The 27,838-nt window shown below is 38.1% G+C and overlaps 1 protein-coding gene across 1 annotated transcript; it reads left to right on the forward strand.

Moving 5' to 3' along the window:
• The first annotated feature begins 20 nt into the window (after nt 1-20).
• On the forward strand, nt 21-26,935 carry LOC124261136 (major facilitator superfamily domain-containing protein 10-like). Its single transcript, XM_046695463.1, is given in 14 exon segments — nt 21-382; nt 7,272-7,486; nt 10,429-10,522; nt 11,378-11,481; nt 11,855-11,926; nt 11,929-12,018; nt 15,569-15,763; nt 19,531-19,543; nt 20,094-20,205; nt 20,548-20,603; nt 23,683-23,826; nt 24,790-24,927; nt 26,501-26,532; nt 26,534-26,935. Coding segments are annotated over 13 exon segments (1,323 nt in total). The 5' UTR covers nt 21-382; nt 7,272-7,282; the 3' UTR covers nt 26,603-26,935.
• The last annotated feature ends 903 nt before the right edge of the window (nt 26,936-27,838 follow it).

Consider the following 27,838-nt stretch of genomic DNA (forward strand, 5'->3'; position numbering starts at 1 on the left):
TAACCTTTGACACGTGACCCCTGACCTCCAAAGCCGGAAGAGAGATTGTCATTCATGGAGTGAATATCATCTCAGTCATAAAACTTTTTGTAAGTTGACGAGATTTTGTTAAAACTGTGAGCATTGTGTCATATTTTAATGACCAATCGTCAGTTTGTAGAGGGGTGTATGTAGAACGCGGGGAATCGTAGAAATCGATGTTCCAGTCAAGTGATATGCAGTGTCATGCTGTGTGAGAAAGGTTGACGTGTTTCAATGAGGAGGCACATTTAGGGCGGGTGTTTTGTAAACATTTAGCCACGGGGGATATCGCAGTGACAGAGTGCAGGTTGTCGAGCAGTGGTTTGAGTCAGTCATAGTTTGCCACGAGTCACGGACGCAGGTATGTACACGAGCTTTGAACATGGCCCTGTTCGACACATCCGCTGATTATTGGAATGGGAGCGTTATTGATAAACATTTATGCAGTAACGATTTAAAGGTATTTAGTTATTGCTGAAGTAAACTGACAAGTGGCAGCTGTTATACGTAGTATAACTGACATGTTTAGTGATCGTGTGAACTGTGTACATACCAATAACACTAAATGGATTCATATTATTAACTGAAATAATTTCAGTTAAAAAGCCATAATGGCTTTAGGTACTGCAAATCTTATGTAAATACCTGTCTTATAGCATCAGTTAGGCGTTGGAACTTGCATGGTAGGTTAAATTAATTGTTATTGTTGAAAATGGTACAAAATGATTTTTGGAGTCCTTGCAGTGTTAGAAATCAAATCTAATAAATATATCTTTTGACAATATTTCTTGCATGCAGTGACAGACATACTTTGTGAATGTGACTGACTTGTGGTAAAGGAATAGAGTTACTGCACAGTAAGATTGACAATTCAATCATTTGGATACAGAAATTGAGACGGAATTATCAGTCTCAAAGACGAGTGAAACTGTGTAAACTGCAACTGAAAATCTAGCTCGTTGTGAAATGAGATTTGCTGATTTGGGATTAAAACCTTCTTAAGCTTAAAACTAAGACGAACATGTTTAAAAATAGGATTACACATGCCCTATTGATTGTATAGACTATTGCGCAACATATAATTTGTTTTTGTAGGTACTCACAGTTAATTCTAAGGCTCACATAGTTGTAAGGAAAATAATTTTCTTGTTGGGTAGTGTTTAAGCTCCATCCAAACACATGACACCTTTGATAGTTCACGGTATGGCTGCCACCACAGTGCCAGCAGCCGTTACAAGAATCTTGGAGGTTAAGTGATGTGTATATTTTCGATAATATTTGTTGGAATGTCAGTATGGTGAATTGGGAAACTGTTGACAGCTGATGTACTATTTCCCCGATGTTTTACTGTATCAAGTTTGCAGACATACCCAACTTCTCCATTACTGAACAAACTATATGGATAACAACTTCTTATGTTTTAGAACATGTTTAACAATCACAACAATGGGTGCGACGTTCGATACAGGTTCTTGTACTTTGAGCTGTCAAGCCTCGCATCAATGTTTCAATAGATCGCTTTACATCCAAAATACAATATTTTGGTTGTTGTCAATACAGTAAACAATCGTTGTTGTCAATAACAGTGATATAATGAAACAAACTGTTTTATTATAGGATATTTATATAGCGCATAGGATATCCAGGCAACTAGTGCTCTTGCTCAAGGCGCTGGTATTTTTCCCCTCGATCATTGGATGTCAGTCTCAACGGCACATCGTGTTATCAATCTCAACTCCCTGGGGAGCATACAACTCTTGCAGCCACTAGGCGCACCGAGTTATTGTGGCCTTCTCATCCTAACGAGGTACCCATTCACAGCTGGGTGGACTGGGACACATAGTCACAGTACTTTGTCCAAGTTCACTGCACGTTGCTGTACCCGCAACTTGGTGTTTGCACGTATTCATGTGGCCACCATCTGGTCATATACCAACGGATTCGTGGGTTCTTTTAAGTGCACAGGGATGTGTACTGTACACTAGGGGTAGTGACAACACTGAAAGAGTCTGCACACAAAGTTGACTCCGAGGTTTTTACACCCGGTCACAGGTGGGCTCGATCCCGACACCTCAAGCTCGCTGGATCACTAGCCTGGCACCTTAGCCAGCTCACCCACCGCGTCCCATAATTTTTGTCTTGGACACTTGTATTTGTTAAGGATGCATAAGGAACTACAGTGATGAAAAGGACGCTTATAATAAGCTGACGGACATAGCAAACTGTACATTTTTCTCTCGGACACTTTCTAAATATGTTAGTCAAAATGCGTAGAGCAAACTCTGGTTATTACGGGTTAAGGGAGTGGTCCCTTCGAGTACATTTTACCACTAGTTACCATATTGCTGTACCGGCTGTGATATTACTGCTTTGCTGTGTAGTGACAAGTTTCAAGGAACCAATCAAATCTCAACCTGGTTCTGACGGGACAGATGCCACAGTACTAAAACTGATGAGGGTTAGATTTATTGTTAGGATTTATCGTGCAACATACCTACTGTAGTCGTGCTGGGTGGTGGGGTAGCCTAGTGGTTGAAGCGTTCGCTCGTCACGCAGAAGACCCAGGTTTCGATTCCCCACACGGGTATAATGTGTGAAGCCCATTTCTGGTGTCCCCTGCCGTGATATTGCTGGAAAATTGCTCAAAGTGGCATAAAACCATACTCTCTCTCTCTCACTCACTCACTCACTCACTCACTCACTCACTCACTCACTCACTCACTCACTCACACTCACTCACTCACTCACTCACTCACTCACTCACTCACTCACTGTAGTCTTGCAGCCGTCTATTCAGCTCATTACTTGATATCAGGCATCAACAGAAGTTCAGAAAGTTCATTTCATCATTTAAATTCTGTGAGTAATATGTTATCTCCTTTTGTACCTTGAAGTGAGTGAATACGGTTTCACTCCGCTTTTAGCAATGTTCCAGCAATATCACGTCAGGGACACCATATATGGGCTTCACACATTGTACCCATGTAGGGAATCAAACTCGGGTCTTTGGTGTTAAGAGTGAACGCTTTAACCACAAGGCTACCCCAGGGGTGGAAATAACTTTAAAATTGCTAGTGTACTCCGGTACAGTGGCACATGTAAAATCACTTGCCCTGATGATTTTTCCACTATACCGGCCGTTGTCTTGTTGATTCCTTAAATAAACAACATAATTAACATTGGAAAGTCAACTGGACACCGGTACAGTGTGATATACAAATTTGCTTGCCCGACAGAAAAAACGCTTGACTCGGGCGTCGGGCAATGGGTTATTTCCACCCCTGCTACCCCACCACAGTCTACCTTGAAGAGAAATATACATGTCATAATATACAATTCTCAACAACAGGGATTCTTAATTAATGAAGGAACTCAATATGCATAGATCTGTTACATATATAGAGCTGTTACAATTCACTCACATATTCAGTGAACATTCTTTTGAGAGTTCAATTTGTTTTCATGATTACTATAATGGAGTATTCATGAATTGTGAAAAAGGAGTGGTTTTAATGGAATTTAGCTGTTAGTTATCAAAGCGAGATATGTAAAACGGAATATATCCAAGCCAGGCAGGTCAACAGTCAACACTGTTATATATAATTATATTTCATTTGACAGCAATGAGGTTACTGGCCATTGGCGTGATACATTAACACTGTCAACATGGTCAAAAGAAGTCAAATGATATTTTCTGTTATCATCTAATGGAGGGTGTTATCGATGCAATAAAGCAATCTGATAAACTTGGTATCCAAATCTGATAACTATGCAAGTTGCGTCAATCCGCAAAAACTACTTTCACAAAACTCCATACATGCCATGCGAATCCTAAAACGTTAACATTTAATTGATGATGTCGTCGCGAGTTTACATTGCGTGGACGAGTTCGTAAATAAACATGGCTGCCCCCTGTTATCAAAATTGGTGATTCTGTAAGAATTGATGACAGAGGTTCTGGAGTCGTTACTGCAGTAATTGACTTTGGAAAACATGAAATGGAGAACTTTGTTCAAATTGAAGGTACTGATTATTAGGCACGAGTGACAGGCGATTGTCTAAGAAAGGTACCAACCAAGGATTTCGATCCATCGATCAAAAGAAGACGAGGAATCGGTTCCGTCAGGTATCAGAAACTGATATTGATGAGGTGATTACCCACAGTGAAAATAGAAACACTACCAGGAAAACCCTGCCTGATTTTGTTGTTCTTTTTAGAAAGATAGATCTTATTTTAGGCATGAGTTATGCTTGCACTGTATTAGCGACTAATCACAACCATATGCCGCCGTCATGAACGACCTTCACCTTGGTGTACCGCTAAGTATTCTTACGCGAATACTCGATTCTCTTCATATATAAATCCACGAACAATTTGCTTCATATTTTTTAGAGTAATTTTAAGAATGACATTATATGATAAAGAGAATTTTAACCTTGTGTGTGTCTGTATCATTAACATCATATATTAGGAATAAAAAATATGTATTTTATTTATAGTTTCACTGAATATTATAAATAACACATCCACTGCTGACTTGTACTGATTTCGTTACCCAACATTCGTATTTTTTACCAGTATTTGTGATATGCGTCAAATTCCCCTTATTGTGGAACCCGTGAAGATCCGGGTTGGAATTGGTCTTCAGCAGTCATATCGTTGACATATAGCTGCAATATTGCTGAGTGCGGCAGTAAACCAAACCAAATCTTATTGTGGATTTGTTGCAGCCGTATGTATTGATGGTGTGTTGTGGTTAATGAATCCTAAAGCAGAAATGTGGCAATATGAATTTATGATCAATTTACATGGAACTCTATGATGGCAGAGTTGTAGTACATGCAGCGTCTGTACTAGGGAAGGCTAAGAAGATCGATAATTGGAAATATCGTTGATAGGACAAATTATTAATGATTATCGATATGAAAGTAGTGTGATCGATAGTATCAAACATATCAGTGTATGAAATAAGGCCCATCCGACCGCCAGAGACGGGTTAGATTTCTGACAGACGGTCTAAATTTAAAGCTAGCCAACCCAATGGTCTGTTAAACATTTTTGGTAACATGTTCCAATACATCTGAATAAATTCACCATATCTTAAAATCTATTTTTGCCAACAGACTTGCCAACTGTTTGAACATTGAACTATCGTATCACAAGCTCAATACACTGCGTTGACATATATTATCACTAAAACAGCGACACCTATCGATGCGCGGAGTCGGATTTCTCTGAAAATGACTGTTGTGAAGGGACTGTTACACAGTAAATACATGTCTCAGGTTCATTAAATTATTCATTGGAACTCAAAATTGAGTTATTTTCTTTGGATTGTCTTGTCTGGTGAAATCCTTTTGGGGCTGGTAACATTTTGAAGTTACGAGCCCTGATGTCTGGCTGGGTTTGGGGCTTATTTCATACTCTGTACATATACTTTTGTGATAGAATAAAGTTTTAAATTACTTGCACATTACACAAGGTTAGGTTTTTATTCATGGGATGCTTCTATATTATATTAAGAAGTTGTTTTCTTAGTAACCCATTTATTTATTTATTTATTTATTTATTTATTTATTTATTTATTTATTTATTTTATTTATTTATTTATTTATTTATTTATTTATTTATTTATTGTATTTTAAAAAAATAATTTATTATTATTATTTTATTATTATTAGTATTAGTATTTTATTTATTTATGTATTTATTTATTAATTTCAGACACTTTTGGCATTTTTGCTCAAAGTTGCTTCTCCTATATTTATATGTAATTAATCAATATTTATTTGACAATTATCAGTCTCCATTTTCTTTTTTAATAGCGAGCCTATACACATCCTTGGCTGTCGGCAGGATGTTAAATGTATTCAGAATGTGTTCGTTTCCTATCTCTCTACCACCGAGACTGTAGTTAGGCCGAACTTAGTTTAACAGATATTTCACACTTTCACATATCAACTACATAAATTGTAGAGATAAATGAGAAAATGCAGTTTTTTTCTATTTCCGACAGTACTATAGTGGTGGTCCGATTAATTGAAATAATCGAAGGTTGGTCGCAATGACTGAAACGACCAAGCAATCGATCATGTTTTTCATAATCGAACACAAACAATTCTGGAACACTTGTTTTCGTTTACAATATTTTTCACAAGGTTGGTTTTGTCTGTTACATTTCATAAACATTACAAGCTCGTTCCAAGTCAGGATTGAATTTATCTTAAAGACTCCAGGAAAGTTATGTTCCTAACATACTAGTCATCCTTTAAAGATGTTAAATTTGCATATGCATTTTGTGGAATTTGCAAAAAGACTCATAAGAACTACATGTTTTTTCTTTGTTTTTTTGTGCAGTAACAAACATAACCAGAAAAATTTGATAAATGATGCTGACCAATTATTTTCGATGATTGATCGGTTGTAATGAACCAATCATCAATCATGAGATTTTATCCAATTCCCAACACTAGTAGTAGCAGATTCACTCATCCGTGACCCGTGAAGGTCTGAGTTAGAATGAACCTTCAGTAACCCATGCTTGTTGTAAGAGGCGACTAATGTGATCGGTGGTCAGGCTCGCTGACTTGGTTGACACATGTCATCGGTTCCCAATTGCGTAGATCGATGCTCATGCTGTTGATCACTGGAATGTCTGGTCCAGCTCAATTATTTACAGACTGCCGCCATATAACTGGAATAATGCTGAGTGTGGCGTAAAACTAAACTCACTCACTCACTCATCCGCACACACATGCGAAAATGCAGTAAACTTAAACATGATGTTCACCTGTTTAAAGCTGATTTGTATCTATTGTATAAAGATATTTGTTCTGTATGCTGATATTGTTCCTTGAAAAGAATATGTACAAATATGTTAAATTGAATGTCCTTGACCTTTTTAGATTTGTTCACGTCCCAAGTTTCAATCCAGGAGTTGTCCAGGCCTGTGCAAATAAATTTTTGGAAGAGCTGACATGGTTTTTGATACAAATTTTCTGTATTTTCATACTTAACTGCCACTTTCATCATGATCATGTCGAAAAATTGTAAATATTTATCAAAACTTTAGGCAAAAATCTATTTTCCAATATTTTCTTGAATGTTTTCTTTTGTAAAAAACTGCAAAGGCCACCCTGAGCATCAATGGCAGGCAGGCTCATCAGAAACATGTTTAAAATATTTTGAGAAAAATGCTTCTTGTATTAATATTGTATATTATCAGTAATAATAAAATCTTTTATTTCAGAAACTGCCACGATGGCCAGTAAAGCATCAGCCAAGGTCAATAACAACTCGAAGGATGTCCTCACCGACGTTCAGAGCATGACGCCTCAGGAGGAGAAACGGATGAATCGCGTCTACACACGCGTGTTTCTCATGCTTCTCCTCGATCTCATCGCCTTTACCGTGATCCTACCACTGCTCCCGGGGCTGCTGAAATTTTATGGAGAAAATGATAATGTAAGTTATCTCCCTTTGATTTGACAGCAGTTGACGTTAGAATTAGGCTGTCCGTATGTTTTTTTCTGTCTCGGGAGTGCCCTGAATATTCATTCCAACATGAAATAATAAATATTCTATTTATTATATATATTTTATCTTCGATCGTCTTTCAATTAAGCTTCCCAAAAGCAGACGAGTCAATGTAAAAACGAGAAAACCTGATCACAAAGCTGAATTACATACACCAGTAAGTGGTTTTACACGGCTTTTAGCAATTAGTGAATTAGTCGAGATCGAACCACCAAAGACCTCACTCTAGTCGCGTGACAAAGTGAGTGAGTGAGTGAGTAAGTATGGTATTACGCCGCTTTTAACAATATTCCAGGAATATCACGGCAGGGAACACCAGAAATGGGCTTCACACTTTGTACCCATGTGGGGAATCGAACCTGGGTCTTGTGTGTGATGAGCGACCACTTTAACCACTACAGCTTGTTCAGCTTGACCTGATCAAGTGAATACTAATACATTGTGTGACCGTGTCACAACTGGTTTGGTCCATTATTATGAAGGGGTGCACCTTTGTCAGATGATTGTCAACATGGTCAAACAGCCGAGACAAGGTCGCCATTTGACATCTCTGTCTAAAAATCGTCAGCAGTGTCCTAACTTTCTTTATAAAAGAAGCTACAGATGGTTTAATGTTGCCGAATCGAGCTGTAACGAATCCATGTGTGCATGTTTCGCACGAACGCAACATCAATAACATACTCTGCACCCCTATTTAATGCAGTTAACTCGACCAGCCGTTTGTGCCATTTGACCCCCCGGGTCATGCATATGTAGAGCAGCTCAGGTCAAGCTGAACAAGCTGTAAGCTTCTCCACCGCTCCTCACATACACCAGTAAAACACAATTCAAAGTTTTCACATTTCTTTACATAAACTGTCTGTATATGGATACACGCGTTATAGATGTCTGTTATTGTTGTTGTTGTTGTTATAATGTTCCGAGCAGAATTATTGGTTTGGCTGTACTTTACTTCATAGTTATAAGTCACATGACCCAGCTAAAAACTGCCTCTTTGGTGAGCATGCACCTGCAGCTATCATAAATCACTCAGCCATTTGTATTGTGCAGTGTAAATTGGTAGCAAGTGACAGATTCAAAAAGCCTATGACATGTCGATTCATGTCTGTAGTATATTTCAAGATTGCAACAGGATATCGTGACATGGATTAACTAAATGTCACGAATCAGTATTCTGTTTTGTAGTCACTTATGTTCCATGCATCCAAGTTGGGGATCGTCATGGTGATCGTCGTTGTCACTGTTGTCGGCCACCAGTCCTGGCAATGACTTTTGTAGGGGTTCACATGTACTTCCACGGATATCACCGAATAGATCTTTTGAGAAACACTCACACTCCATAACTCAAAAACTATTTCCAATGTCAGACTTAGACATATCAGCATATTTTGATCGATTTGATCTCTTAATATTTAAAAAAAGAATAAAAGAAAAGTATATTATTTGGTAGACAGATCAGCGAATATTTTTAACGCAGAAAAGTCTCACAAAAGAAAACTTAATGAGACGACTACTGCAATATGAAAAATACAAATATCCATGTTTCATGCATTGTTTTCTCCAAAACTCAATTTGTAATATAAATGCCCATTGTGAAAATTCAGTTGTTGAAAGAAAGAGGAATGTATTTAACTCCTGTTATCCCTCTCATACAAAAGAATGTACATTTAAAACACAATTGTTTTTAAATTGTGGACATTGTAATTTCTTAGGGTTGAAAAGGGTGCTTTGGATGTGTGCAGGTTTGTGTGATCAAGCAGATATTTTTGGTAAACATTTCCTCATACTTGTCAAGCCTCTGTAGATAAAATCTCTGTCTCTACTATATTTTCACATCAGCCATTGAAATTGCTAAACAGGGCCTGTGTGTTATTGAACATTATGTGCATGCCATTTTCAATTTTTTCAATACAATATTTTCATTCACAGTGTCTCCTGTCCAATTCTTCAAAAGTTGTGCCTACTCATGAGATATCATCTTCAAACTGCCTATGCCCACAAATGAAACTTATTTACATGCTACTTTCAGTTTTCTGAATACAATCTATGCATTCACGATGTTATACTCTGTCCAATTGTTCACAGTTGTACCAGGGGTGTGAAATACACAATGCCATTTTAGAAAGTGGTCAAATGTAACGTATGTTATATTTGGGATTAGACTTTCTTAGTAAAGTACAGATTCTAGTACTTTTTTGGGTTGAGTCCCATCCGGGATTCGAACCCACACCCTCAGAGTCAGGCATCTGACACATTTATGCATAAACGTTGCTTGAAACAACGAAAGTTTCCTTTGAAAAATCTGACATACTCGTGTCAGTGAAGACGCCATTTTGAAAAAGTTGCTTCCCGATAGTGATGTCATACGGACGTCAACAATGTTATACATATTTGGTATTTCATTGAAGTGAGGTTATGAATGAAAATACACACGATCAATCAGTTTAGTTCTGATGCTTACGTTTTGTTGTTCTTATGCTTCTTTTGTATTTTCACAGTACAGTATTATTATTTTATGCTTTGAGCATGTTGTACATGGAAAACAGCGCATTACAAGCATGCTATTATTATTATTATTATTATTGTCTTTTGATTTGGGACTAGACAGGAGTCTCAAATCAAGTGGCACCAATTACGTCATAATCAAAGGGTGGTAACTCTGGCCTGTTTAGCTCGGCAAACAAAGACCTCATGATGCATAACATTTCAGCACTTATTTTGAGGGTTATACTTTCATTGTAAGAAAAATGAGTGTACATTTTCAAACATTGATATTAACTATTTAAAAAATTCACTTTGATTTACATAAGAATAAATGTGATTTATTCGTGTACATTTCCCCTTTAAATAATTCCTCTTTCGTATTCCAGAGTGGCTTGTACAACCTGTTACGGAAAACATCTTCAGGTTTCCGATCCTTAATCGGAATCAAGGATGAAGCGGCTGACTCAGTATTTCTGGGAGGTGAGAGTCTTATATTCTTTTGTCATTTAAATATCAAATGTTCTCGTCACGATATGGCTGAAATATTGCCGATGTGATGTTAAATATTAACTCACTCACTCACTTATATTCTTTTGCTATATTTGAATTGGGGTTGTAAAGAAATGAAACTGATTTTTTTTTCAGACAACCCTGAAAATATGTCAGGGGTGGGGGTGCTTATTCCTTGTGTATTTGTGTTAATGGTGTGGGGGGGGTGATGATGCTATTTATGGAGAAGCATGTACAATGTGAATGACCTGCTCTAAAATTTATGTACAAAGTAAGACCCCCTGCATGTCATGTACAAAATCAATGACCCCCACCCTCTTCCCATAATTTTTTAAGCATAATTTTTCAATATTTTTATGCACAAAATGGGTGACCCCCTTAAAATCATCATCACCTCCATAACATGTTTAACATGATATACATTTAGGATGGAGGGAGGGACAGCGGATGAAGGGGAGTGGGTGCAGGCTTATGCAATGGAATGGGGATTATAAAAGTATTAATAGATTTAGTGACTTGTTGTTAGAATTGATTAAAAAGGGATGTAATATTAAATGTGCCATGGGGAGGAACATTACTTACCAGTATTGCTTGCTGATCAGTGCGTTTTGTTGTTTTGTGTGGTTTTGTGTGGTCCTCTGTGGTCCTGTGCAAAGTGCAAGTTAAGCAACTGTCTGTTTTTCACCTTTGATATCTCATGGCTATGACCTTCATATGTTTTGTAGCTGTTGTTTCCGGATGGAAATCTGGTGTTGTGTTTGTCTATATAAGGCATCTCTCTCAACTCACAACGTAACCATGGTAACAAGTTGTTTTGTTTTTCAGGATTGGTGAGCTCCCTATTCTCCTTCCTTCAGTTTCTGTCTTCACCGATTATCGGCGCTGCCTCCGATGTCTACGGCCGGCGCCACATGATGATGCTGTGTATGGTATGTCGCTGTGACATCATGCCCAGATTCATGATTTGGCACACGTTTTTCAATATCACGAGATTTTTATGGGGCACATTGAAGCCTAATGAAATTAACCATGAAAACATCAAAGGTTCAGAGTAATGTCCCTTTGTAGATCTATATTTCACTGTCAGTTCATTGTTGACACTCCGGCCTCAAATTTAAAACAAAATTACGATTGTGTTCAATTGAAAATATGATTCAATTGTCATTTAGTATTTTGAAGTCATTTAATTTTTTAAAAATTAAATTCAGTTCATATCCTGACATATTTTTTGTAAAACAAAAAATAACATCTGTAGCCAAATGATGGTGCGGCTGAGCAAAATATATTTTTCACGTTGTCTAGGTTGGTGTGGCCATGTCATACGTCCTGTGGATGTTGTCGCACAATTTTGCATTGTTCGTCCTCGCTCGCTTCGTCCCGTCGGCGGCATCAGCAAGGGCAACATTGGACTCTGCACTGCCATCGTTGCTGATGTCTCCAATAAGGAGAAAAGAGGGAAAGGCATGGTGAGTAAGACAACAGGAACAGATACATTCATTAGTGAGGGAAGGTTTGTGCCGCAGGGGCAAACAGTGAGTGAGTTTAGTTTTACGCTGCACGCAACAATATTCCATCTATGTGGCGGAGGTCTGTAAATAATTGAGCCTGGACCAGACAATCCAGTGATCAACTGCATGAGCATCGATCTATGCAAATTGGGATACGATGGCATGTGTCAACCAAGTCAGCGAGCCTGACCACCCGATCCTTTTAGTTGCCTCTTACGACAAGCATGGGTTACTGAAGATCAATTCTAACCGGATGTTCATGGGTTTCAGGGACATACACATTGGAGGAGTAAGTATATGGTAGGGTCGTCGTCATATGAGCCATTAAATTGATGTTATACACAGATATAACAACACTATGGGTTTTTGTCAATGTGTCTAGAGTGGTGTGATACACAGATTTATCATCGATTCCCCAGGAGATATTGCTTGTGTGAGATCAAATGATATCTCCGAGGAGATATTGTTTTACAGTAGATTTTGTACAGTGCCCTGATGTCATCAATTACATCACTGACAATGTTATGACGTCAAAAACCTGATGACATCACAATGCTATGATGCCATAAACTTAATTATGTCACAATGCTATGACATCGCTGGACTGCAAGTCTAATGGCAGTACCGTGTTCAGAGATGTACATTTTTCATCGAAAACTAATGAAAAGTGATTTTGTATGGTAATAGAATCTCAGCCTCGTGTCTCTGATATCAAATATATCAACACTCATTGATCAAACTAAAAATTGCAACTCATGGTGATATATTTGATATCAAAAGACACTAGGGTGAGATTCTCTATATAACAAGACAAGGGTTAGTGTAAGTGTGTCTAAGGTGATGTGATGCACAGATGTACAGTCCGTTTGAGTCAAAATCTGATACCCCAGATTGGCGTTGGTTTGAGTCATTTATGATTATTTGTTTTGAGTAAAGTGAAATTCATTGGGGAGATTTTGACTCAAAACGAGTGTAATAGCGCTGTAGTTCAGTGTAACTGTGGTAAAAGTGATGTTATACACAGATATAACAACAGTATGGGTTAGTGTAAGTGTGGTTAAAGTGATGTTATACACAGATATAACAACAGTATGGGTTAGTGTAAGTGTGGTTAAAGTGATGTTATACACAGATATAACAACAGTATGGGTTAGTGTAAGTGTGGTTAAAGTGATGTTATACACAGATATAACAACAGTATGGGTTAGTGTAAGTGTGGTTAAAGTGATGTTATACACAGATATAACAACAGTATGGGTTAGTGTAAGTGTGGTTAAAGTGATGTTATACACAGATATAACAACAGTGTGGGTTAGTGTAAGTGTGGTTAAAGTGATGTTATACACAGATATAACAACAGTATGGGTTAGTGTAAGTGTGGTTAAAGTGATGTTATACACAGATATAACAACAGTATGGGTTAGTAGTGTAACTGTGGTTAAAGTGATGTTATACACAGATATAACAACAGTATGGGTTAGTGTAAGTGTGGTTAAAGTGATGTTATACAGATATAGATATAACAACAGTATGGGTTAGTGTAACTGTGGTTAAAGTGATGTTATACACAGATATAACAACAGTATGGGTTAGTGTAACTGTGGTTAAAGTGATGTTATACACAGATATAACAACAGTATGGGTGTAGTGTAAAAGTGATGTTATACACAGATGCATAACAACAGTATGGGTAAAGTGATGTGATGTTATACACAGATATAACAACAGTATGGGTTAGTGTAACTGTGGTTAAAGTGATGTTATACACAGATATATATAACAACTGTGGTTAAAGTGATGTTATACACAGATAACAACAGTGGGTTAAGTGTGTGGTTAAAGTGATGTTATACACAGATATAACAACAGTGTGGTTAAAGGTGATGTTATACACAGATATAACAACAGTGTGGGTTAGTGTAACTGTGGTTAAAGTGATGTTATACACAGATATAACAACAGTATGGGTTAGTGTAACTGTGGTTAAAGTGATGTTATACACAGATATAACAACAGTATGGGTTAGTGTAACTGTGGTTAAAGTGATGTTATACACAGATATAACAACAGTATGGGTTAGTGTAACTGTGGTTAAAGTGATGTTATACACAGATATAACAACAGTGTGGGTTAGTGTAACTGTGGTTAAAGTGATGTTATACACAGATATAACAACAGTATGGGTTAGTGTAAGTGTGGTTAAAGTGATGTTATACACAGATATAACAACAGTGTGGGTTAGTGTAAGTGTGGTTAAAGTGATGTTATACACAGATATAACAACAGTATGGGTTAGTGTAAGTGTGGTTAAAGTGATGTTATACACAGATGTAACAACAGTGTGGGTTAGTGTAAGTGTTGTTAAAGTGATGTTATACACAGATATAACAACGCTGAGTTCATTGTAGGGGTGACCATTGTCCTGATGGTGGTGTAATGATGTAGAAAACAGATGTAGCTTGAAGCAGCTGTGTTTCTCAATACAAGGCTACACATTGTGAATACCCCACACAATTGACACTATTGACTCTGAAGATCTGGTACGATAGTTTTACGGATGTAGAAATGATTGAGTTACTGTGGTTTTGTCAATACTGTTTTGTGTTCCTAAATGTATTGTAATTTGGATGACACATGTGGCCTCGCGTGTCTCAGTTTACGTTGCAGTAGCTCACCTGGACTGATATATTTTTTAAAGTTTTTATATTTCCTATGTAACAATGATCCCACCAACGGGCTCAAAGAAAAGTCCCAGAACATTTAATTGCTACAGAGATAATTGTAGAGGTGTCTCTTTTTCGAAATCCATCAAAGATTGAACTTTTGCCAAAAAAGAAACAAATTTGTTTTGGTATATTTATTTTCTGAATGTGACTTTGCCTTTGATTGCTTGGTCCTGTAACTTATTGGACCCGTGAAGATCCGGGTTAGAATTGATCTTCAGTAACCTATGCTTGTCGTAAGAGGCGACTAACGGAACGGGTGGTCAGTCTCACTGACTTGGTTAACACATGTCATTGTATCCCAATTGCGTAGATCTATGTTCATGTTGTTGATCACTGGATTGTCTGGTTCAGACTTGATTATTTACAGACCGCCACCATATAGCTGGCATATTGCTGAGTGCAGCAAAAAACTAAACTCATTCACTCACTTAAATAAGTGAATAATCTTAAAAGGGATCCGTCATTCTAGTCTGAACCACATTATTTTCCTTTCCGGGAAGCCATTACTGCAATGTTGAAGCTTAAATGAAATTAGTGTAGATTTCATCACCCTTTGACATTTCTGGGGCTCCTGTTCATTTTAAATGGAGTTATTTGTTTTTCTTTCAGAATTATATATATTCAGAGATTGAGCGTTACTGTCACATCAAAAGGGACAATTGTATAGATCAGTGCTCATGATGAAAATCACTGGATTGTCTGGTCCAGAATATTGTTGAGTGAAGCATTAAACAACAAGTAAACAAACATTATGTATGTGTTTGGTATCCATCTGTTTGCAGGCTATGATCGGCATTGCATTCTCGTTGGGATTCATCATTGGACCAGGAGTGGGTGGAGCCTTTACGGCGCTGACGCGGCACGAGACAAAGGGAATATTCTACATATTTCCGGCCCTCTTCGCATTTGTCCTGGCAGCATCCGATATTGTCTTCATATACTTCTTCATTGAGGAGACTCTACCAAGTTCTAAAAGGGTATGTGTCATATATGGTGATGAGAGTGTCATTGTATTTATCAAATATTCGTCAAGAATGTGTCATGGTATATATCAAATATATTCAAGACCGTGTCATTGTATTTACCAAATATTCGTCAAGAATGAGTCATGGTATATATCAAATATATTCAAGAGCGTGTCATTGTATTTACCAAATATATCATGAAGAATGAGTCATGGTATATATCAAATATATTCAAGAGCGTGTCATTGTATTTACCAAATATATCATCAAGAATGAGTCATGGTATATATCAAATATATTCAAGAGCGTGTCATTGTATTTACCAAATATATCGTCAAGAATGAGTCATGGTATATATCAAATATATTGAAGAGCGTGTCATTGTATTTACCAAATATATCGTCAAGAATGAGTCATGGTATATATCAAATATTGTGAAGAGCACGTCATTGTATTTACCAAATTTTGTCATGAATGAGTCATTTCATTCATCAAAGATCACATGTATAAGATACCTTCAGATTATGAGAGTATGTCACAGTATTTTTCCTATTCTGTCAAGACTGACTAACTGACTGAGTTTGGTTTTACGCCACTTTTAGCAATATTCCAGCAAACATCACGGTAGGGGGACACCAGAAATGGGCTTCACACATTGTGCCCATGTGGGGATTCAACCGGGTCTTCGGCTTGACGAGCCAACGCTTTAACCATTAGGCTGCCCCTCCGCCTATATTCTGTCAAGAAGCATGTGTATATGGTGTATATCATGTGTGACAAAGAGTGTGTCACAGTATTTGTCGGGGCGGTGGGGTAGCCTAGTGGTTAAAGCGTTTGCTTGTCATGCCGAAGACCCGGGTTCAATTCCCCACATGGGTACAATGTGTGAAGCCCATTTCTAGTGTCCTCCGCCGTGATATAGCTGGAATATGGTTTAAAACGGCGTAAAACGGAACTCACTCACTCACAGTATGTGTCATGTATCATGAAGATTGCGTCATGGTACTTACTTTCATTATCCCACCGGCATATAATGCGGTGGGATATAGTCGCCGGGCCCGTCGTCCGATCCGTCCGTCCGTCCGTCCGTCCGTCCGTCCGTAATCATTTTGTTTCCGGACCATAACTCAATGACCGTTCGATATTTTTAACCAAAATTGGTAGATATGTCAAACACATAACCTAAGGTGGTGCCTTTTGCTATTTACAGATAATTGTCATTTTTATTTTTCTCGGTTTCCATGGAAACGCTTTTGGACTTAGTCTTAAAGAAGGGTGGGCTTCGTTTCCGGAGCATAACTCAAGAACCATTCAATATTTTTCAACAAAACTTGGTAGATATATCAAACAGATCCCAAAGTGGTGCCTTTGCTATTTACAGATTTTTGGCATTTTATTTTTCCGGTTTCCATGGAAACAATCCGGACTTAGTCCCAAAAGTGAGGGGTGGGCTTGTTTCGGAGCATAACTCAAGAACCGTTCAATATTTTTCAACAAAAGTTGGTAGATATATCAAACAGAACCATGAGTGGTGCCTTTTGGTATTTGCAGATTTTTGTCATTTTTATTTTTCCCGGTTTCCATGGAAACATTTTGGACTTAGTCTCAAAAAGTAAGGATTGCTTTCGTTTCCGGAGCATAACTCAAGAACCATTCAATATTTTCAACAACAAAACTTGGTAGATATATCAAACAGATCCTAAAGTTGTGCCTTTTGCTATTTGCAGATTTTTGGCATTTTTATTTTTCCCGGTTTCCATGGAAACGATTCGGACTTAGTCCCAAAAGTGAGGGGTGGGCTTCGTTTCCGGAGCATAACTCAAGAACCGTTTAATATTTTTCAACAAGACTTGGTAGATATATCAAACAGAACCTTAAGTGGTGCCTTTTGCTATTTGCAGATTTTTGGTATTTTTATTTTTCTCGGTTTCCATGGAAACGATTCGGACTTAATCCCAAAAGTGAGGGGTGGGCTTCGTTTCCGGAGCATAACTCAAGAACCGTTCAATATTTTTCTACAAAACTTGGTAGATGTATGAAACAGAACCTTAAGTGGTGCCTTTTGCTATTTGCAGATTTTTGGCATTTTTATTTTTCCCAGTTTCCATGGAAACATTTTGGACTTACTCTCAAAAAGTAAGGATTGCTTTCGTTTCCGAGCACAACTCAAAACCGTTATAATATTTTTCAACAAAACTTGGTAGATATATCAAACAGAACCTTAAGTGGTGCCTTTTGCTATTTGCAGAATTTTGGTATTTTTATTTTTCCTCGGTTTCCATGGAAACGATTCGGACTTAATCCCAAAAGTGAGGGGTGGGCTTCAAGCCGAGCATAACTCAAGAACCGTTCAATATTTTTCAACAAAACTTGGTAGATGTATGAAACAGAACCTTAAGTGGTGCCTTTTGCTATTTGCAGATTTTTGGCATTTTTATTTTTCCCAGTTTCCATGGAAACATTTTGGACTTACTCTCAAAAAGTAAGGATTGCTTTCGTTTCCGGAGCACAACTCAAAAACCGTATAATATTTTTCAACAAAATTTGGTAGATATATCAAACAGAACCTTAAGTGGTGCCTTTTGCTATTTGCAGAATTTTGGTATTTTTATTTTTCTCGGTTTCCATGGAAACGATTCGGACTTAATCCCAAAAGTGAGGGGTGGGCTTCGTTTCCGGAGCATAACTCAAGAACCGTTCAATATTTTTCTACAAAACTTGGTAGATGTATGAAACAGAACCTTAAGTGGTGCCTTTTGCTATTTGCAGATTTTTGGTATTTTTATTTTTCCCGGTTTCCATGGAAACGATTCGGACTTAATCCCAAAAGTGAGGGGTAGGCTTCGTTTCCGGAGCACAACTCAAAAACCTCTCTATATCTTTCAGCAAAACTTGGCAGATATGTGAGGCAGATCTTGAAGTGGTGCCTTTTGCTATTTGCAGATATTTGTGATTTATTATTTTCTCTCGGTTTCCATGGAAATGATTCGGACTTAGTCTCAAAAGGAAGGGATGGGTTTCTGTTTCGAACACAACTGGAAAAACTTCTGAATATCTTTCAGCAAAACTTGGCAGATATGTGAGGCAGATGCCAAAGTGGTGCCTTTGCTATTTGCAGATAATTCAAAATATTTGTTGCATTCACGTAATACTTGATGAAGGCTGAAAGACTGCCGAGCACCTGTTTTGAGGGAAGGTAATCCACAGCAGCGCCCAGAAGAAAGTAGTTCAAAATAGTGAGATCAAATATGTCAACTATCAAATCCACTGTTAGCTGCCTTTTGACTATACTTCAAAATACACTCCAGAAATTTTGGTAAAGCTAGTATTAACAATTTTGAACGTCTGTATTTGTTACAAGTGCATGAGGCAGATCCCCATACCAACATAGAATATTGTAGGTCAACACACTTTGAATAAAGGTTTGATAAATAACTGTCATTACGGTTTTGTCAATGCCTTGACGATAATAATGTTCAGAATCAGAAATTAGGCAAGTAACAGTGGCGTCATATGCAAATTTCACAGTAAACAAGTCATATATTGACAAGTAACAGTCATTGGTATACAAAACTTAAGAGTAATGGATGAAGGAACACAGTCCTGTGGAGCTCCAGTAGAGGTTGAGGAGGAAAGAATACTGATAGCCATTGACACCATATACTGAGTTCTATGTACCCTGAATTCTTTTAACCCATCGTGATAATGTTTTTTATTAACACCTAGATTAAATAGTTTACTCTCACATGGTGTGGTTGTATGGTATTATTTGTTACAAGTCTGCAGATGAGAGTAAATATTATACATCGATTGAGATTTGACTTTAAAATGATTAGGTAACTATCTTGACAATTGATCGCTTGCTTGAAAGGTATGAATTTCGAAAAGTAAATTTCGGGTCCGAGTCGAAGTTTCACCCTCGAGTACTCTCGAGTCCAAAAAATGGACTCGCTGAAGCCCTAGTTCCTTATGGTACAAAACTCTTTACCAAAAGGTTCTATCATAATGTAATCAAGTAGTTGTCATTCATAAAGTATCTTACCTTAAAACCATTACAAGGGGGTCATTTTCCCGTACATGAGTGGATGAGTGGTGTTATCTCCGGCTTCTAGCAATATTCCAGCAATATCACCAGAAATAACCTTCACACATGGAACTTCGTTGGGAATCGAACCTCTGTCTTCAGTGTGATGAGTGAACACTTTCACCACTTGTCTACCCCACTACCCCTGTAAATGACTGATTTAAACGTTTTGACCCTCCTTCCCCCCATCCCCTCAGTAATAAATCAATAAAATTATTGAATGATGTAAAGTAATATTCAAGTGTTTTTTGTCCACAGGTAAGAGGTCCATACAGAGAATCGGCTTTGTCTATTTCCTGTACATGTTCATCTACTCCGGCCTTGAGTTCACCTTGCCCTTCCTCATGACCTTCCGGTTCGGATACAACAAGTAGGTCAAGTTGTGCATGCCCTGTACTGAAACGCTTGCACTATGTGTTCATGGTGTTAAAGGGTCCCTCTGCTCCACCAGTGAGTACACAAGTTCATTTAGCCTCTGTGCTGGAAACAAGCACTGTGTGACATGAAGGCAGTATGATATGAAATGGACAGTGTGGTGCATTGTGGTTGGTTGAATAGAATTAATATTACAATCAGAGCTTGTCAACTTTTTAGACATTTCACTGCAGATACAATGTGTATTTATAATATTTTCGGTCTCAAATTTGAACAAAAAGTTCTGTGAGACTAAAACGTTTTTCAGTGACTATCACATGGATATTTTTTCTTTCAGCCGGGGACAAGCAAAGATGTTTTTAATGATCGGTGTCATCATGTTCCTAGTACAAGGTAGGTCTGCTCACATGTACTACTCTGTGTTTGCTAAGGATACTGATAATAAGGGACCGCTCATTATTTATGGCTTGTTTTGATGGTGATGGTGATTTTGAGGGGCACCCATTTTGTTCTGGGAAGGTAGGGGGCACCCATTTTGTTCTGGGAAGGTAGGGGGTCACCAACTTTGTACACATGTTGCAGGGGTCAGCTATTCTGTACATGAAAATATTTTTAAAATCATGCTTAAAAATTATGGGAAGGGGGTCATTGATTTTGTACACAAATCTTGGAGGGGGTGTCCATTCACATTGTACATGATTCTCCATAAAAATCATGATCACCCCTCCCACACACCCCACACACCCACCCCTAGCCATAAATTATGAACGGTCCCTAACCAATGTACAATGAGTATTATCTATTGTCATGAAGTTTACAGTTTATACCGAACTATATTATAACATCAGTAAGTAAACAGTACTCAAATCCAGTATAGCTGTGGATTGGTTGGTTTGTTGTGTAACGCGACTCAGCAATATTCCAGCGATATGGCAGCGGTCTGTAAATTATCGAAGTCTGGAGCAGACAATCCAGTGATCCACAGCATGAGCATCGATCGACGCAATTGGATACAATGGCATGTGTCAACCACGCCAGCAGCCTGACGACCCTATCCCGCTAGTCGTCTGGTACAACAAGCATGGGTTACTGAAGACAAATTCTGACCTGGTAGGAAGCTGGCAGAAATGTGGTATTTTCAAAAAGGCATCCAAACTAGTTTGCTGGTAGATTAGTTGTCTGTCAGTTATAAAAGACCTCGAATCTACACCTTGTTGCTCTTCTGTACAGTTCGCTGTCTAGAAACTTGTCCAAGATACATCTATCATGATCAAGTAGGCCATGTTCATGAATACAAGGGGAGATAACTCTAATTCCTGTACAAAGTCATTCTGAAAACATCCTCTCACACTGACCTCAATAACTCCATGTGATGTTTGTCCACAGCAAAACACATTTCACTTTTAGGGATTCCGTCTCTGTGAAACCTAAAACTTTTCCCGCAACACTCATATACAGAACCGTAACCTAAATTTGTGGATAACCTTGATTCATGGATCACAGTAATTACATGCTATCTCGTAAATTAAATCTTATATGACGTCTGAAAGCGGTACTTTTGATGTACATATACAATGCTACTTCTTGCTGACAAAATGTTCCGAATCTCTTTATTACACGTAAGTACACTAAATCTAATTGTCCAGCGCTGACATAAATAGCGCAAGATCACAAATGCCACTAATATCAAATATTATTTTTACAAATTGTCAAGTAAAAAAGATACCGTTAGGGACTGTTCATAATTTTTGGCTAGGGGTGGTGGTGATGATTTTTATGGAGAAGAATGTACAATGTGAATGTTTCCTTCCCCAAAAAATTTATGTACAAAATCAATGACCCTCCCTTCCCATAATTTCTAAGCATAATTTTAAACATATTCTAATGTACAAAATTGCTGACCCCCTAGTTCGTGTGTACAAAATTGCTGACCCCCTAGCTCCCCTGAACAAAATGGGTGAACCCCCTAAAATCATCATCTCTCTCTCTCTCTCACACTCTCTCACTCCTCTCTCACTCACTCTCTCTCACTCTCTCTCTCTCTCTCTCTCTCTCTCTCTCTCTCTCTCTCTCTCTCTCTCTCTCTCTCTCTCTCTCTCTCTCTCTCTCTCTCTCTCTCTCTCTCACTCACACACACACACACACACACACACACACACACACACACACACACACACACACACACACACAAAGCCATAAATTATGAATGGTCCCTTAGCACAAACCTTCTCACATCTCGTCGTCTGCTTTCCTAGGTGTCAATACTTACTGCAATGGGCTGTCGTGACATAGTGATATTTAGTAACCAACAACGTAACCCACGAAACAAGTTGACGCCACATCTTGTGGGCATACCTAATGGGTGATAATTGTGAATGGCTTCGGTAAACAAATGTTTCATTCACAATTGGAATATTAGGCATTTTCAATTTGCTGAATTAATTAATAAAATAATGTTACGGTTAATAATTTGCCCTGACAAAAGGTTTAAGAGTGCCCTTTGAACCAGCAAAATAGAACACACACAAGTCTAAAATATTCAATAATATATTGAACAAACAATGTGCAAGCTACAATGAATGACAATACAGATTTCTAGTACAATGCAATTGAGTCACAAATATAAAATATTGGGTCACAAATATAAAATATTAAACTCACCAGTCTTGACATTTACAATTAGAACAGATATACTGAATGAAGGTTGTTTACAATGACAGCAGTTGAATAGAATAGACGATCATTCAATCTTGAAACGTTGATCGGCTTAATGGTGGCAGACAGATGTATATAAATCCAGTTATGTGAAAGTGCCGTGCCGCACAACTCAACAACCAGCCTCCATATTGATCTTACACAGTTCTCGAGCATTCTAGCAAGGCTTGGCTCCATCATCATCCTCTCAGAACGTTACAGGATTTTCTCGAACACACAACATGATGAAAGCCGGAACAAAATAAACAAGCCAGCCAAGGGAGGCAACTCTGAAGCGCTATCAAAAAGGCGTGCCAAAACTATGGCCATTGAACACATATGATGCGAGATGCGAGCCAAAACCCACACTCAAAACTTTAAACATTGTGATCCATAATAACTATGACATAATCAATGTGATATTACAAATTACAAAAAACACTCTAATAACAATAATCAGTGAGTATACAAAATGAAATCGTGCATTTAATATATGATTTTTGCTGCACTTCCCTTATATCCACGAGTGGGGGTAGCCTAGTGAATAAAGCGTTAAACTTGTCACCGAAGGCCGGGTTCAATTCCCCACATGGGTACAATTTGTGAAGCCCATTTCTGGTGTCCCCCGCCGTGATATTGCTGGAATATTGCTAAAAACAGCGTAAAACCAAACTCACTCAGTCAGTTATATCCACGAATGAAGGTTACGAGAGCGTATGTTTACCAGTAGTGATGATTATTGCAATAAGCAATCAACTATATACTAAATGCATTTCAGGCTGTTACACACGGAAAGTGAAGGCGGGAAGAGAGAGGTCTGTGGCGAAAAGGGGAATGCTTCTTCTAATCCCAGCATTCCTCATCCTGGGAATTTCACGTTGGGAAATGTACAACATGATTGTATTCCCGCTATTTGCATTTGGTAAGTCTCTTTCTTTGGCTTTGTTTGGTTGTGGTTACAAAAATCAAAACCCAAACCATTGTTTGTTTGTTTGTTGAAGGAAACAGCCAAAATTATTATTGTCAGATTCAAATTAATCTTGCAAAAGATTAAACTAAAACATATACTGGACAAAATAAGTTAGGAATATTGGTATTTTTATGATTGATATTTTATCAGTGTGTCAATGAATGAATAGATCAGTATTCAGTAATTCCTAACTATTGTTGTCCAATAAATGTCATGGATATCTTGGACTTTCCTTTTGTAATAAATTGCAAATTTAGTGTATTTGTAGGGTACTTAAGTGAAAGGACCGGACTTTATGGTGTATGGTTACTCCACCTGGAAGGTCCCTTTTGTAATTAATCCCGGCTTCATACCGTTACAAATACTAGTTGGTCCCTTTGTGGCTTTCGGCATTAATTGGTACAAACAAGGACTGGTCCTCCGAGTCAGTATAATGTGGTGAGTGAAATGCTTCACTGCAGCATGGTATCTCAGTGGGCTAGCACTATAAAACCAGCTTCAGTCTGTGCTAGTACATAGCAGCCGCACATACACATACACGATGCACGTCATATGGCTGAAATATTCTCAAGTTTAAACCCAATTCCACCACCACCACCACTTAAGTAAAAAGCAGATAACTAAAATATTGTGTTTGTCACTTTGTACTAAGGAACAAATCTAGAAATGAGGCTTGATATTTTATGAGCGTTTCATTTATTTGCAGCCACTCTATTGCAAATAACAAGATCTACCCTGTTTTTAACACATTACATTACGTTAATCTATTTTCACTCAACTAATTTTAACAATGTTATGATGTTTGCAAAGGCAGGGATGATGATGATGATGATGATGAAATAAAGAGAAATAATAAGAATGATGTTGATGATATAGTAGATGACCAGTTCACTGATCTTTGTATTCTGTTCCCAGCCTCAGCTACTGTTGTGCCGTGCATGACGACCATGATATCAGTCCACGGTGGGGATGACCAGAAGGGCATCATCATGGGCATCTTCCGCTCACTCGGGGCTCTAGCCCGCGCCACAGGACCTCTCCTCTTCTCTTCCAGTAAGTCTTAACAACATTCCTTTCCTTGGGTCTCTAGCCAATACCACAAGACCTCTCCCCTTCTCTGCAAGTACTGTATATTACCGTGGATAAGTTGATTTTTAAAGACCAAAAAAAGCAGCGGGTTATCTATAACTAACACTTTCGACAAGCTTTATTTCTGGTGACCAGTAAGAAAACAACATGGTATCGTTTCGTGTGAACAAACAAGAGCAAACGACTTTGTCAGTGAGGGAGTCAAATTTGCAATTAAACATCACTAGACAAGATTATTTACCTTTCCAGTTCTAATTTGTTTTTGCTAGGCATTGTATTATATGCAGAGATTAAGATTACTGTGTGTATTGTCCCGTATATAAAGCCGGAAATAGCAATCACCTGTGCAGACGTTTCCCCGCAATCTACAGGTGATTTAGTTAAAACATACACAAATACCCAATAATATAACAGGATAAATTCTGACGCAGTGATCAGTAAAATTTAATATCTAAAACTATTATTTTACCAAGAGAAATTGTAATTTCACTACACATGCTTGTTTCTAACCTAGCTGTTCTACCATCAAGTGGTCCCCCCTCTAGAAAATAGTGAAACAGACAACAAAATAATGATCATTTGTTAAACAACTTTTTTATTCGGGTGTCCAAAATTATGACACAAATCATCAGAATTGGTCTGTTGATTTCATGTTCAAAATTTGGTTTTGTTGAAATTATTATATTTTGTGTTAGTGAGCAATTCATCCATCTCAAATGAAATCAAACGGACTGTAGTAAGTTGTTGTAAATGGGTGAGACTACATCACTGTGTCCTTTCTTCACACAGCGAGGTGACATGGTGTGATATACCAAACTGGAATATTGTTCATTTTAGCTCTGGGCAGTGGGGTAGCCTTGTGGTCTAAGTGTTCGCTCATCACGCCGAAGACTTGGTTACGATTGTACATGGGTACAATGTGTGAAGCTAATTTCTGGTGTTCCCCACCATGACATTGTTGGAATATTGCTAAGAGCGGTGTTAAACCATTCTCACTCATATCGACTCTAATACCAACTCACTAACTCGCCAGATTTGGCTGTCCTTTCAACTGTAATAGCTTGGTAACTGTGGGATTTTAAATAGTTGTCATATTTATGTTCCTGATCTAGGGACCCGTTAAGATCCGGGTTAGAATTGATCTATAGTAACCCATGCTTGTCGTAAGAGGCAACTAACGGGATCGGGTGGTCAGGCTCACTGACTGGGTGGACACATGTCATCGGTTCCCAGTTATGCAGATTGATGCTCATGATTTTGATCACTGGATTGTTTGGTCCAGACTCGATTATTGACAGACCGCCGCCATATTGCTGGAATATTGCTGAGTGCGGCGTAAAACTAAACTAATCTCACTCACTCACTCACCTGATCTAGGAGAAATGTTTTGGGACTGGATTTACTCATTACTTTTTATGTATTGAGGAAACAGTGGTAAAGGGGTAACTTCTGGTATTGCAAATACTCACAGACACCTCATGTTTCAGTTTGCAAATCAAGTTTTAATATATTAAATGGCATGTGGCTTTATTTTCAGTTTTCTGGCTCCTTGGAGACCACTGGTGTTACAATATCGGGAGCTGTATCACTCCTCATTCCACTCTTCCTGATAAATTCAAAGAATAAGAAAGAGGACTAAGCAGCCATGTTGAATTTGTCGGCCATCTTGGAATAGACTGACACACATCATTCTTGTTTCATCCAAGATAACACTGGTGCTTCAGAAGATATATGTTGGTCTTTTTTAGCGAATATGAAAGTAAAATGATAAAGGCTCGACTTAATCAAAATGTTCAAATATTCAAAAACACATGAGAGATCAGCAGGGTTTTACGTGACACACAAAGGTACGTGTGTCCACAGTCTAAGTAAACTGCGGCTCAGTATTATTCGTTACACTGCTATACTGAGTCTAACAAAACCTTGTGGAAGGTCGCGTCAGGTAACCTTTGAGCGACCTATGACCGTCCAATCAAACGCGAGACGGCCGAACGGATTTAACCAATCAGACAACAGCTACTATTTAGGGTTTGGCGGGACTTACAAAACTGATTTTCTCTTCCCCGGTCGCCAACTCTGATCTCATAACAAATGAAAACCCGCATAAAACACAGATATATGACCTGCAGAATATACACTTTTGGGTTTCTGTTGACATGGCTATCATTAGTTAATATTTCCGCAAGCTGACATCCTTGAATACTGACAAAACGCTATTCTCAGCGACTGTTTACTCGCTCTTGTGGCGTGCTCCATGTGCATCACTCGGAAGCACGGAAAATAGCATTCGGAATCGTTCGGGTACTCTTTCGGGTACAAAACTCTGTAAGCTGTGTTCTGATTGGTCCATTGAAAAGGTCATCTGACGCGACCTTCCACAAGTTTTTGTTAGACTCAGTATAGCAGTGTAACGAAGAATACTGAGCCTATGTTTACTTAGACTGGTGTGTCCAGTACTCACAAATGGAAAGAATGGACTCTGTACTCACAACACATCTCTGACTTTGATATGGGTTTGGTTGTTTCTTTCAAAGCAGTTGTGTGCATCATTTCATATGTAAGTCCACATGATCAGTGATTCATTTCAAGCTCTCAAAAAATTATTGAAAGGTACAGTTCTGTACACTGTTACAAGACCCTCGCTTTGCCCGCAAGGACCTTCAAAATAATAATTAGGTGTTCCTGGGACCCCCATTTTTGTGAGTTGAGGTAAAACCCTGGTCAGCATCAACAGAAAGTAATGATAATGAACGATTGAAAGATTATATGTAAATTTGTCAAATAATATCATTTGTAAAATTTGTTGTCAAGAATGATGAATATATTGCAAATAATTATTTTGTGAACATAATTTCTAAATTTCAAAATATTCAAG

Source organism: Haliotis rubra, unplaced genomic scaffold (genome assembly GCF_003918875.1).
Source record: "Haliotis rubra isolate DU_JTF1 unplaced genomic scaffold, ASM391887v1 Scf79, whole genome shotgun sequence".
In the NCBI taxonomy this organism is placed as follows: domain Eukaryota; kingdom Metazoa; phylum Mollusca; class Gastropoda; order Lepetellida; family Haliotidae; genus Haliotis; species Haliotis rubra.